Genomic DNA, 14,591 nt, shown 5'->3' with positions numbered 1-14,591 from the left:
CCTGAGGAACTTTAAAAGGACAGATTTGGGTGCAGTAGGTTCAGGTGGGGCCTGAGACCTCTGCATTTGTAGCTCATTTCCAGGGAGTGCTGATGCTCCCGGGTAGAGCACCCCGAGTGGCCGCAAACCAGCCAGGCTGCTGCCCGGACCCCTCTGCCTCTCCACTGCCTTTCTCCTCTCCTTGCCCCACGCTTTGGTCTGGGGGGGACCAGGGAGCAGATTTGCAGTCCCTCCCTGCGGAGCTGCTACCCCAGCCAGACTGCCTGGGCTGCTGTTCTCCGCTTCTCAGAGAGATCTGGCCTCCAGATGTTGAAACAGCTCCTTAACAGCCGGAAAAATAAAACTAAATAGGCAGCCCCCACCCCATGGCGAGTGAGCGTGTACGTCTTGTGCAGACCACCCAACAGAGGCACCTGAGGGGCGGCCACCTACCCGCAGGCTGCCATGGGGCTGGCTGGCAGCTCAGCGGCTGGGGGCATGAGATGCCGGCAGAAATGACCCCGTGAGGGGGGCGGAGGGAGAGGCGGGCAGCCAGCCAGGGCTCTGTCAGTTGGGACTATTCTGAAACCATACCTCATAATAAAAGTCATATAATTTGTGGCAGAGCTGAAAACCTGCTTCCAAGCAGTGGTTTTTTGATGGAGTTTTGGAACCTTATCTGCGGCCAGTAACTGTTCCCCGAGAACGTGTCAGAGGCAGGCAAGTGGGCATGTTGAGATGGCTGCAGGGAGGCCCCGGGAGTCAGGGCGGCCAGCTCAGGGCACCATGCTCAAAGATCCGTGATTCTCTTGTTGTTTTTTACCAAAATGAATACACAGATGGGTCTTTGTAACTTACAGGATGGGCCAGGAATTTACCCTGTGGCTTGTTTTGCCCCATACCTCCCCTGAATCTCATTCCCACCACGGTAGCTGGTAAAAGCACTGTAGACCTCTCCATCTCCCCGGCTGATGAATTTTAACGAGTGAGGCTTGGGGTAGAGGCAAAGGTGAGCGAGTGTGGAGAGAGAGGTTGGCACAGGGGAGAGGCCAGAAGTCCCATTTGGTTGGTGGAAGTGGGTAGCTAAGCCCCTTGAGGGTACCTAGCATTTTCAAACAATTGTTCTGGCCGATGAGGTGGATTTTATTATTTCTGTCTCTCAGAAGAGGATACTGAGAGTCAGAGTGGTTAAAGGAAGTCATATGTACCTGGCTCATATCTACCTGGCTTCAAAGTCCAAGCCCTTTTCCCCACCACCTCAGTGGGGGCATTAAGTGAAGTGAAACTCCCTCTTACCTTTCCAGGGTCGCTCCCTACGTGGATGAGACTAGAAGGTGAATGCCAGGAAAGGGGACAGACTTGAAATCCACTCATTGGGACCCTGGCTGGGGGGTACCCACCCAAACACCCACCTCTTTTTAAAGAAGGGCTTCCAGCCAGCATCCGTATCCCCTGAGCCTAGAAAGCCCGGGGGTGGAGAGGCCTGGAAGGCCCGCTCCGGCGTGTGGAGCCCCCGAAGCCACCCAGGCCCTGTGGTTTCCAGAGCAGACGCGGAGGCGGTGCGTCCTCATGCCCTTGCTCCAGCTGCGCGCTCGACCTCAGCCTCCTCCACCCCGCTGGGCGCACGTTGCAGTCCTGGCACCTTCTGCCGGGGTCCTGATCCGAGCCAGTTGTCTAGCGATTTAATTTGGTGAATTTACCACTGCGTCCCAGAGTTTATATTGGCACTTAACAGCAGTAATATGTGTCTCTCTCGCCAAGAACTGACTATTTTCCCGACCAAGATGGAACACCACGCACAAAAAAATAGGTTTGTGAACTAATCTGCCGCCCTGACAAGTGTCATTCACAGAATCGCTGCTATGGAGCGCACTCGGAATTAAATGAGGTTGGGGTTGTCTGGCCTGGACCACAGGTGCTTTTTGCCTCTCAGTTAACAAGAGTCTGGGATGAGACACCCTTTCCCTGCAGCCGCAGGCACTTTGAAATCGCACCATCAGTATTCATGGCAGATTCCGCTCTTAGAAAAACGGTTTGGGGATAGCGGAGGTCCTGCTCCCTCCGCACCTTCTCTCTTTTTCCTTTCCACTCTGCCTGCCTTTTCTAACCTCCCCCTCCTCCTTCCTGGGTGGGTCTTCAGGGTACCCCATCCCGGTCCTCACTCTTATGTTGGAAAGCTGTGTATACTTGTATAGTGTCACACACTCAGGGAAGTGCCCTCAGCAATTTACACACACACACACACACACACACACACAGTGCCTGATTCTGCTTTTAATTGCTTTTGCATATGGATTTCCATCAGGTAGCCTTTCAATACCTCTGGGAGTGGAAGCAAGATCTGCCCTTTACACTGTAGTATGAGCGGGCTTCTGAGCTCTGGCTTTGTCCTTGATCTCTTGGGTCTGCCTTGGATGAGGGCTGCCCATGAAAAGGATGTCAGAGGCTTCTTAAAAACATCTTTGGTTTTTCTGTTTCATAGAAGAGGGATCCTGAGAATTCTCTTTCCTATGGAAAGTTCCAGATTCTCTTTGACCCAGTGATCTGCTTGGCTCATCCTAAATTGGGAAACTGAGCATTCAGACATGCATGGGCACCGGAGTTACCAGAAACCTGGATGAAAATGTAGATTCCTGCCCGTTAGGAGACAGGCAGAGCCCAGAGAGCTGCACTCTTCACCAGCTCTTCCCCAGCTGAAGGCCCTGCTGCAGGACACACCCAGCACACTTGGGCACACCCCACCTGGGCTTACGGTCCAGGAGAGTTCTAGGAGTGTCCCCGAACGATCCTGAGGTCAGGGTGGACCATACAGTACAACCTCCTTGTAACCGAAAAAACACTCGCTGGTCCCTGGCGGGCACCTGACTTGTGGAAGGTCTGTCCTCACATTTCAAGGTCAAGTGTTGGCTGGAGCATCCTCCAGCTAAAAAGGAAAGAAAAGCACCTTTCCATTTGAGAAATCGGCTCCCCTCTGGCAAATACCCACCCCCGCAGCTTAATATTAATTTAGGGAATTCAGGCTTGTGCAGCTCCACTGGACTAGATTGGAAATCTGAGAGTGCCATTTCTGTTACCCGAGACCCTGAACATCTGAGATGGCTGCCTCCCCACACTCTCCCACCTCAGCCTCCAAAGGTGGCTGGAGAGGCGCAGGTGTGCGCTGGCGCGCCGAGCCACTCTCCCGCTCCTGATTAGTGGTGTGAGGGAGTAAAGGAGCCCCGTGTCTCTTCACACCCATCGCTGCCCGTCCTGTGCGCACGAGCCGCTTGAGATTCCCCACAGCCCCAGCCTGCTCTGCAAGGCAGAAAGAAATATGACCAGGCAAGTTGAGAAAATAAATTAAACTAAGTGTCAACTTTTCTTGTTTCTCTCCTCATTATTAAGAGATGGAATGGGGCTCGTTTATCAAGCAGGGGAGAAATTAATTGACACGGCTTTAATACCATGATGTCTGGCATGTCTGGTCACATTCCTTCATTTTTTGGGGAAAGGCATTTTATTATAGTTTACAGCAACCAGCTGCCAAACTACGGGCGTAAACGAGGAAGCAGGTGCATGAAGGATGCCATGATGCCACCCGAAGGGGCCGAGGTGGGGAGGGGGATGGGGGGGCTCTGAGAGGCGGTGTGGCCTGCTGGCTCCTGCTGAGAGGAAGCCAGGGGTGGGAGGAGAGGGGCGTCTGCAGGCCCCATTCCAGGCTTATTTGGCCACTGCAGGGGTGGGAGGTAGCAAACATCTGCCTCCAGTGGCTTCTGGACCTGAAGTCTTTGTCCTGACCAGCTCTGTTGAGCCCCTGTGCTGAGTCCCGGGCAGAGCAGGGGTCAGCCTGCCCGCCCCTGTTCTTAATAAGGCTAGAGAAATGAGAGGTTCATTTTATCCCCTGAGGCTGCTGACTCACTGGGGGGGTCAGTGTGCTGCCAACATCTTGGGTACCCTGGCCCCACTTCTGTGGTTGGGGTCCAGAAGGCTTCAGAGATGTCCCTCAGCCCACGTCCAGTCGGGTCAGACTGACCAAGGAGATACCTCCATTGTTTTCTCTGTGAACATCTTTGTTACTTTACATTTCTCTGCAAAGACTCAGGTCCGTGCCCCCCACCCCATCCCACCCCCTGCCTTTCTCCTTGAGCAGTCAGGCAGCCCAGCAAGCAGCGTGTCCCTGGGATGGCCTCTCTTGTTGGGTTGCTGGGACGAGGGGCTCTTCCCCACTCCATAAATGTTCTGGCAGGGAAGACTGGAGGGCAGGGTGCAGGACACATTTGTGATAGTTCACCTCACATGAAGAAGGGCACTCGGTGGGGAGGACCCAGGGTCCACCTGGGCCGCTGTCCTTCATCCTTAACTTCATGGATGGGGAGGGCGTAGTGGGGACTGAGTTCAGAATAACTGCTTAACAAGTACAGAGGGGCTTCCCTTTGTGACATAATCAAGCAGAATGCGGACTGAGAGTGAACAGCCACCCCTGGGTGCCAGGCCTGAGCGGTGACTGAAGGAATCCAGTCCCTGATTGTGGGAAATGACTCTCCTGCCCTCTGAAGTGCACAGTAGCGTCTAGGTGGGAAAGCAGGCCTAGCCCCCCATCACCCCAGCACATGCCCAAGGCCTCACATCCGAAAATGCCCAGGAAACACTACTGGCAGCTGGAACTGGATTCTCTAAGATGGGGTATTGTCAGAGGCGCAGTAGTCCACCAGGTGGCCCAGAGGAGGTGGGGGCAACCAAGGTGAATGATGCTGGACACACGGCCATCCAGGGGTGGCCTCCGAAGGAGCCTGCAGACTACCATGCCTTGTGGCCCAGCTCACCCCTGCTTCCTTCTCTGGGCCAGATGGCCACCAAATCCACCTTTGAATGTTCTGATCCAAGGATAGACAATCTGCTCCAGAAAAGCAGGGTGTGGATATGAAAGTATGACTCCTGGTCTGGCCTGAGTGGCCACGTCACAGTGGACAAGCCACTGAACTGTGCAGAGCAGTCGAGCACTGTGACAGTGACGGAGCCTGTCTTGCCTCCCCTCCTGCTGGGTTGCCTTGAGGACCAGCTAGGATGAGGGGTGAGAAGCATTTTAAAACCAGAAGATTCTCCCCAGGCCCATACCTGAGAAATCTGTGTGTATGAGGAAGCAACCCACAGATGTCAGTGCTTTCCCAGCCCTGGGTTTCCGGGGAGAGAGGGCGGGTTGCGTGTGTTATAAATATTCCTGCATACTCATACCTTAAATTCCACGTGGGATACTCAGATAGATTTGACAATCGGGGGGTTTTTCTCCCTCCCCTTTTCCCTCCATTACCTAGTGTGTTAAGTCATGCTCGCATTGATTCCCACTGAAGGAGCATCAGGCCTTATCTGATTACCTATTAGTGTTCATTGACCTATATGATAAGAGAAGAAAATAATTTTTGAGGCTAAGACTTTCCCTCCCTGACCTTAAAAAAAAAAAAAACAACTTTGTAAGTTAACTATCAGTCATTTCTCCATGACTGTATTTGTTTGGAGCAGGTCATTTTAATTTTTTAAAATATTTATTTATTTTTTTAGTTGTAGTTGGACACAATACCTTTATTTTATTTATTTATATGTGGTGCTGAGGATCGAGCCCAGAGCCTCACACATGCTAGGTGAGCATTCTACCACTGAGCCACAACCCCAGCCCCAGGTCATTTTAATTTTGAGGTATCTTGTTTTCAGATTTATGGTCTCTTCTGGTGTGTGTGTGTGTGTGTGTGTGTGTGTGTACAGGTGCACATGCACTTGCATTTTATAACCTTGTATTGTTCCGATGAATGTTCAGTTTTGTTCATTTGAATAAAAGAGGGAAAAGAGGTTTGACTGTTAAATGCTTATCTCTTAAATAGAGCTTTCTTGTTAGTTTCCAATAATAGCTTCATTCAGGAGAATGCTAGAATTTTGTTTTTAAATGGCCCTTGTCAACTGCTATCCTACTTATGTGTGTTCTGAAATCCCTTTGTACTGGGAATTAACCTCACCACCTTCTTGGCCCCCTGATTCTGCTGGCTCCTGGGGCCCCTTAGCAGTGTGGGGTACAGTTAAAGGTGGGGGCTTCCGGAGAGGCTGGGCAGGTGCCATTTGTGGGGTGCAGTTAAAGGTGGGGGCTTCCGGAGAGGCTGGGCAGGTGCCATTTGCTGCATGGGTCTGTTTGGCCCTGACACCTGCCCCTCTGTGTCATCAGTCTCTGGAGCACCTCTCTCTTCTTAGTGGTGGCTTTCAAGAGTTAAATACCTAGGGTGAGGGTCTCTGGCTCCAGGGTGGTGTCTCAGCACCAAAGGAGAAGAGAAATGGAGCAGGCAGTATTCACAGACTCCCCAAAGGGCCCCAGTGGAGTGTGAGCCCCTGTGGATGCTCACAGATCAGAGTCCTCACCCTGATCAGTCCAGACCCCAGGCTGTGCCTGCTTTGAGAGGCCCAGAGAGGCCAAGGGACTCTCCAAGGGGTCTAGTTCATCTGGCCCTTGCTTTTGAGCGAGGATAACTTGTGTTTCTTTGTTCTGGCTACTGTGCCTTAGTTTGATGGGCCTTCAGAAGATTCCATTTCTGATTCTTTTTGGGGAGAGTGGCAGGTGATCATCACTCAATTGTCAACGCCTGCCCACTGCCCACCCCCCACATCCAAGGCCTGTGTTGAACCTGTGCAGCGGTTTGTTCAGAAGAGCCTGAAAAACAGTGTGAACTGAGCCAGATGCAGAAGAACAGATACCGTATGATTGAACACATACGAGGTGTCTGGAATAGGTGAAGGTTACCAGGAGCTGGGAGAGGGAGATAGGGAGCTATTTGTCAGGGGGGAGGGGTAGCATACCAGGGATTGAACTCGGGGGGCACTCAACCACTGAGCCCCATCCCCAGCCCTATTTTGTATTTTATTTAGAGACAGGGTCTCACTGAGTTGCGTAGCGCCTCACGGTTGCTGAGGCTGGCTTTGAACTCATGATCCTCCTGTCTCAGCTTCCCAAGCCACTGGGATTACAGGCGTGCACCACCACACCCAGTGAGCTATTATTTAATGGGGGCAGAGTTTCAGTTTGGGATGGTGAAACAGGTTGAGGGATGGGCGGTGGTGGCCGCTGCCTTCATTCTACCCTTAACATGGTTAAGATGGTAAATTTTATGTTACGTCTGTTTTAACGCCATAAAAATTTTATCTCAAAGAAGAAAAAAGACTAACACCAAACATGAGTTTTCTCACCACCCACCCACCCCTCCCAAATTTCTGACCCCATTGTTTTTTGTCCTCCACTCCTCAGTTTAATTTATTTGGAGGTTGTTTGCTACTGAGTTACTAATTCATTGGAAATGATAATACACCTGTGAAATAAAAATGATTATACGTTAAGGAATAACACTTATTGATAATTAAGTGTTTCATTGCTTCCTTGCTTCCCCAAATGGAATAAATAAATATTTTAGACATAATCAAGTTTGTTTTCTCCCTTCAGACCTTACAGATAGGGATGTTGAGATGATATAGATCTTTTAAATCCCACGGACGAGTCTTGACATCACTGAATTGTTCTGCATCGAGGGCGGATGGGCCTGAAATCCAGGCTTTCGCCTTTAGTCAGGAGAATCATTTTTGTGATATTCACAAAAATTTGAGTCGTGTGGGGCTGGGGAAGGGACGGGCGGGGAGAGTATGGGAGTCAGAACCTGAAATTCTGGGAGGAGGCCTGTGCCCGCCCCCATAGCTTTCTGCACTTTAGTTCCTGTCCCTCTGCTGCCCTCCCTCCTGTCTGGGCGTGGTAGCACAGAGGAGGAAGTTTGGCAGCAAAGAGTTCTAAACTGTAGGTGCTTGGGGTCCCGTGCTTTGCACAGTAGGCCGGGAAGGAGTTGGATGGAGCACAGATGCAGCATCCAGGGCAGGGAGCTCGGCCTTGGGCCCCATGGTGGCCTGACAAACCTGGCCTCTCTCCCAGGGTCAAGTGTGTTTCAGGCCCGGCTGTCCTCTGGCCTGCGGAGTGGTGTCTTTCTCCGGCCCTGACTTCATTTTCTGTCCCCATCACACATCCACACGCCTGCCTTCTGTCCAGAGCGGCATAATTGGTGGGTCAGCTGGAGGGGGTGGCACATGGCCTGCCTCTTTGGGGGCAGCTGAAACCTGTAACCTCACCGCTCTAGGGTTCTGTGGCTGCCATAACAAATGACCACTTGTGGCTCAAAAGAGAGAAATAGATTCTCACAGTTCTGGAGGTTGAGGCTGTCCTCCCTCCAAAAACTGTGGGAGACCATCTCTCCTGACCTCTTCTGGAGTCTGGTGGCTCCAGCTCTTTCTGAGTCTGTGGCTGCATCACCCCATTCTGGCCTACGTCTGCCTTCACACACCCTTCTTCTCTGAGTCTCAAATCTCCCTCTCCTGTCTCTTGTGAGAACATCTGTCATTTAAATTAGGGTCCACCCTAAATCCAGGATAATCTCTTCTAGGGATTCTTAACTTAGTTACATTTGCAAGAATCCTTTTTCCAAGTAAGGTCACATTCGTGCTTGCCAGGGATTAGGACATGGATCTCTATCTGGAGGGCTGCATTCCAGCCTCTGCACTCACCTTGATTAGCACTGAGATCCCTGAAAAACTGGTCCACTTGGGCTTGTTTTATTTGCAAGGTACCTGGGTTTGGGACTAGGCCAGAGGGGTGGCTTTCAAAGACAGATGCGGCCCATGGGCTAGAAGTGAGGGACACATCAGAAAGTGAGGTCCATCCTAGGAAAGGCTTTCTCCGAGGGATGCTCTGACTCAAGTTTGCTGGGTTGTTTTGTTGAAGTTGTTTCCAGTGCTGGGGATTGAACCCAGGCTGCTCTCCCACTGAGCTATGCCCCCAGCCCTTTTATTTTTCATTTTGAAACAGGGTCTTGGTAAATTGCCCAGGCTAGCCTCGAACTTGTGATCCCCCTGCCTCGGCTTCCCGAGTTGGCTGGGGTTACAGGCGTGCAACACAGCACCCGGCTTGAAGCGAGCCTTTTAAAGAGTGAACTGCTCAAGAAGAATCGTGTTGCTCTGTGTGTCCTCAACAGCACTTGGCACAGAAGTGGGCCAGGTAGTGCAGGAGGAGGAAGGCTCCATCCGTTTGGAGGCAAAGCAGTGACTCACGTGGATTGGCAAGACACCCTGTCCCTGGAGGCACAGAAATGGTTCCGTCAGCCATTCACTCAGCACAGTGTGTGTTTGTTAGGGGCCTGGGACTCAAGAAGAGGCACCAGCCCTGCCCTTGCCCTTCACCCCTTCTCCTAGGGCTAGTTAGGATCTGAGCTCCAGGAGGAAGGGGCTTAACCAAAGAGATGCTGGGAAGGGCACCCTCCCTGGGTGGGACTTCTAACCTAATGGTCTTTAGGCCCTTACCACCCAGTTTTCCTAAAACAAACCCTGGGAGGGGGAGCTGAGCATTGTTCAGAACCTTCGAAGGAGGCAGGGGAACAGACACACCAGAGCAAAAGAAATGCTGTGGGCGCTGCCTCTGGGTGTGGGGCGTATCCAAAGGCCAAGGAAAACCGCCCAGAGAGGGGAACCAACAGCAGCACTGTGGCTTTCTCTCCAGGGACCTGGTTGAGGAGGGCAGTGGTTGTGAACCTGGAGAAAGGTTAATTTCACACAATCCCATTGTGTATCTCCTGCCTGCTTCAGACCTCAGAGGTAGCTGAGGACCCACGTTTTACCAGTGATACTGGGTGAAACTTGTCCTCTTTGAGCCCCTATAGCAAATGCCTGTGTCCTCCTTATGGAAGGTCAGATGTCCATCTTGTGTGTGACATGAGCTGGGCTGTGTGCCCTGGGAGCACTGGCCCAGTGTTTGGTGGGTGGTAACCACTGGCGCACACTGAAGGTCCTGATTACCTTTGGGTGGTGGTCCCAGCTTTCTGTTTTACTGGAGGTTGTTTGAGAGCAGAGAGTGCTCATCTTTTCCTGAAGAATCTTGACGAGTCTGCAGGAGCTGTGTGTAAGTGCTCTGTGTATCAGCACCTCGTATTCCTGACAGAGTGTGGTGGAGTTGGATATGTGAGCCAGAAGGGACTTGGGAGAGGCCTTCTCCACCTTGGGTACCAGGTTGAATGGGAAGCATCTGTTTTTCTTGTGGATAGAAAGCACTATGAGCATAATACAAAAAGTCATACTGATTTTTTTTTTCTTCCTGTTTGGTGTGTCCAGCATTGCATTCAGCCAGATTTGGAACCTTGGGGAGGACAGTGTCTTGTGGGGGCTGCTATATGAGAGGACCCCAGCTTACGAATAGCAGGAGTTTCCTAGTAGTTCTAGAGGCTGGAACTCCAAGGTCAGGGACCAGCATGGCTGGTTCTGGCGAGGGCTCGCTTCCTGGCTTAGAGAAGACCAATCTCTTGAGCCTCCCTTGGCAGACAGAAAGCTAGCTCCCTCATGGCTTTTGATAAGGACACTAAGCTTCTTTGTGAGGGCTCCATCCTCATGTCCTTATGATGGAATCAATTGGCAAAGGCCCCACCTCCTGACAGTGTGGCACTGGGAAGTAGGACTTCAGCATATGGACCAGGGGATAGGGAGGGACAGGCATATGGACAACAGCACATTCAGTCCCTAGCCCGGAGTTGAATGTGAGGGCACCCCGTGTCCAGTCCCACCGCCTAAATTTGCAGGTGCATAATGTGAGGCTCAGAGGGGAAGGGGCTCTCCAGGTTATCCAGAGACAGGATGCATAGTTCGCAGCTGGAACCCAGGCCCCCTGGCTCCCTGGTGCGTCTGCACCTCTGCCTGGTTCCCTTCCCCATGTTGGTGCCGGCACTGCGCATGTTCCATCCCATGCAGGGCGCGCCCCTGCGTGCGGGTCTGTGTGGGACCGCGGTGCTTACTGAGTCGGGTCACAGCTGGGGCTGCATGCAGGAAAAGCGGTCGGGGGTGGGAAGAGAAGAAAGGAAGGGGCAGGAGGGTGGAGAGAGACACTCAGGATGCTGAGCAGTGGTCGCCTGCCAAAATTCTTCAGTGCAGCTTGTCTAGCAAAGCCGGTCTCCAGCCGAGTAAATACAGTGGATAGCTGACGGCTGACAGCAGGCATCAAACAGCCTTAAACTGCCCCAAATCCGCAGCGCTTTTGAAGCGGCAGTAGAAAAAGGATGCCTGCGCAGAACAGAGGCCTGCAACTTTTAATAGTTTCTTCCAGGCCTCAGGATGTCCTGATGAGGTATTAGAGGAAGTAATTCAGGAAGAAAAGGACAAATAACCGCCTCCGTCTGGAGGCCGACCCGAGGGCTGACCATTCCAGCTCCCGGAAAGGGCCAGCGTGGCCCCGCAGTGATCCGCGAGGCTGCCGTTCGCCCACCCGCCTGCCTCTGCGCACAGAGCCGCAGGGCTCTGACCCCCGTAAATAACAGACAAGTCAATTTCTTGTTTGCTTCGGGGCAAATGTAAACCACACAGTGCCCGCTGCATGTGGGTGAAATCATTAACTTTTCCTCGCTGTTGGAAGGGAGCTGGGTACAAATTAGAATCCTTGCCTGGACTTCAAGGTCGTCCCAGGGACCCCGCCCACCCACCCCATCAGGAGCCTGTCCTGACTGCAGGCTGTCAAGAGAAACCCCCGGGAGGGCCTGCCCAGCCCAACTCACCCCACCTCTCTTGTTTTCTCTCTTCCTTTTTTTTCCCTTCAGGGTTTGGCTTCGTCACTTTTGAGAATGAAGATGTTGTGGAGAAAGTCTGTGAGATTCATTTCCATGAAATCAATAATAAAATGGTAAGTCTGGGGGGTTTACTGTGATATGGGACACCCCTTCCCCAGCGCACACTGCTGGCCACCTGGCTGCACCCCACATCGTGTGCAGGCTAGGCAGGGGTGGGCACAAGAACTGGCTAGAGTCTCAGGATTCAGCTCTGTGCGGGATGGCAGTGGTTTAGCACAGGGATGGATGGGCTCTTCTATAAGGGGCCAAATGGTGTTTTCAGCTCTGCAGCCACACAGCCGACTCTTGGAACTAATCACCCCTGAGTCATGGCACAGAAGCATCCGTCGGCTGTATATCCCGTGAATAAGTAGAGCTGTGTTTCAATAAAGCTTTGTTTATAGATTTGGGTTTCATGGAAGTTTCCCGTGTTGCCGTTTTATCTATTTATTTACTTATTCTTTATGTGTACATGGTGCTGGGGATTGATCCCCTGCCTCACATATGCTAGGCAAGTTCTCTACCACTGATCTACATCCCCAGCCCACAAAATACTATTTTTTTTTAACCATTTAAAAACATAGAAACCATTATTGACTCTTGGGCCTTGCAAGGACAGACAGGGGCACTGGATGTGGCCTGTGAGTTGTAGTTGGCTGAACCTGGTTTACAGTGTGCTTTCCACGCTAGTCTGTGGATAGGAAGTTTACCAAACTAGTTCTCTTTGGGCCCAGCTGGGTAATTAACACCCCCTCCCCTGGTGGTCAATTAGACTGTGTCTGCCTTCAGGACCAGCTGCTTCCCTCCTTCCCTCTGGCTCTTTGAAGTTCCTTTTCCTGCCTCAGCTGCCTCTGGAGGAGGGAGGAGGTTGGACTATGGGATCTGGGGAGCCAAGTAGGCCTCCCAGAGAAGTGGCCACCAGAGGGCGCCATGCCATGCAGTGTGTGCCTATTTGCTATCTCAGGATCCTCTCTTTAAGTTGGGTAGGGGGTGAGAAACCCCTTCTTTGTTGGTTCTGGAACAAAATGGGAGCTCCAGAAGGTGTTTCTGGAGCCATCCGCAAGTCCTCTGGTGCACCAGCATTTTGGTTGGCTAGCAAAGCTTCCAACCCTAAGAGAAGAGGGAGGGCAAATTCATGTTTCAGTCTCCGCTGTAACTTTGATATTTTCTCCCTTTTGTCAAAACGTTCCTTGCTTCTGAAACATACATTTAGATATGCGTTGTATATTGGTCTGATGTGTGTTCACCAACTTTAAATTCAATAATAGAGCTTTTAGTGTGGATAAGATCAAAGCAATCTGCTTAGCATGTGGTGCTACAGGCCTGATTCAATATTTGACTTGCTAATTTTTTCCCAGGGCACTAAAATAATATTGTTCATATTGTTCCTAGCCATCATATGCATCTGAAATGAAAATACTCTTTCTTTGCATACTGCATGTTGGAGACGTCAGTGCATGCTTTAAAACAGGACCGAGGAGATAATACCACTGGTCCCTTTGTAGGCTTTGTCCCTCAGATGCCATTGCCTTTCCATGGTACCTTTCTCTCTCACTAGGTCACTATTTGCTGTTTTTAAAACTAGAGAGACAGAGGACTTAAACCTGTGTGCAGTGCCTGACAGGCTCCGCTGAAGGCTGCCTGGGCAGCAGGGAATAGAAGGAGCAGCGGAGAGTGCAGGCAGATGCCCTTCCTGTCCTGCCAGGACTTCACGGTTCATCGGGAAAGGCCCAGTGCAGGAAGAACAGCTCTGTGTGCCACCTGGAATGCAAATACAGCCTTTGACTATTGACAGGCTTGGAAATGAGCCTGAGACCCAGACAGGGAAGGACTTTATCCTCCTCACTGTTCCAGTGGAGAAACTGAGGCCCCGGCTGCCCAGAGAGTGCAGGACCATAGGTCTTGAGTTTTAGTGTGATAAACTGTACAGTTGTCTGAGTGTGGGGTGAAAGGCAAACCCTAGGTGACCAAGAGAAGCCAGAGAAGTTTGTGGCCATTTCTTTTCCACCCACATTAAGTGACTCTTCCACTCAGGTGGGTGTTAACTTTGACAGGTGCGAGTAACTGGTGAGTCTGGTGTAAGTTTCTGTCTTCTTTTGAATCTGGGGCTAGTACATGCTCTTTAAGAGGTAAGCCAAAACTGGAAGTAGACAAAGAGGAGGAAGCAGGGCAGAGAGACTAGGATCCCGATGCCCAGCCCAGCCCCACCAACTATGGGCCCCAAGAGGGGGAATTTAGAGGTAGGTGACTGGACATAAATAAAGCAGGGCTGGCAACAGTGCCACCTCTTTGGGTCATTAGAGGCTGGAGATGCTATGAACATAGAGTTTTGCACACAGCCTGTCTCAGGGCACAGGCTTGATGAACATGAGCTCTTGCCATCGTCCCGGTCACCTGTCTCTGAAAGATCTTCCTCTAGCCAGCACCCCCTCCTCTGAAAAAGGGTGGGATTGAAAGGGGATTGGTAGAGGAGCCTGCATCCTGAGTTGCTTTGAATTCTCTACTGAGACCCAAAGAAAGGAAATGCATTTATACTGTGCTATGGACAGAATTCAAATGAGAGATCCAGAAAGGCAGAGAACTCGGAGACCACCAGCTAGAAGCCCTGGTGGCTGCTGGAATGCTCGTAGTGTGTTTGGTACACTGGAAGGTGTGTGACACTGGAAAGGCCAGTCTCTTACAGCCCTCGCTATCTCCCTGGGTCTCAGAGGAGCTGGTAGGTGGCTGTGCCCCTCTCAGCATCCTGCAGTGGAGGGTATTCTCATATTCCTTCTAGGAGAGGTCTCATTGTTGATGAGTCACAGAGGTTGGACTTGAATCCAGATCTTTAATTCAATCATGTGTGCCCAGCACTTGGTAGACGATGAGTAACTGTGGAATGATTAAAGGACTCAGTGAGAGTTCACATGACAGTGAGGCACGTCATAGCTACTGAAGCCATTTCCAGGCTAATTCAGTTGATAAGTCTCCCAGGCATTTTTAAAA

The 14,591-nt window shown here is 51.4% G+C and overlaps 1 protein-coding gene across 6 annotated transcripts in view; it reads left to right on the top strand.

Moving 5' to 3' along the window:
* The window catches only part of Msi2 (musashi RNA binding protein 2), a 369,627-nt gene that overhangs the window by 283,307 nt on the left and 71,729 nt on the right, over positions 1–14,591 (top strand). For all 6 annotated transcript variants that reach the window (XM_071602928.1, XM_071602927.1, XM_027950228.2 and 3 more), the window contains exon 8: positions 11,598–11,680. In XM_071602928.1, coding sequence (XP_071459029.1) covers positions 11,598–11,680 — 83 coding nt within the window. The remainder of the gene's footprint in view (positions 1–11,597; positions 11,681–14,591) is intronic.

This window comes from Marmota flaviventris, chromosome 17 (genome assembly GCF_047511675.1).
Source record: "Marmota flaviventris isolate mMarFla1 chromosome 17, mMarFla1.hap1, whole genome shotgun sequence".
NCBI lineage: Eukaryota > Metazoa > Chordata > Mammalia > Rodentia > Sciuridae > Marmota > Marmota flaviventris.
This window is presented reverse-complemented; position numbering and strand designations above follow the sequence as displayed.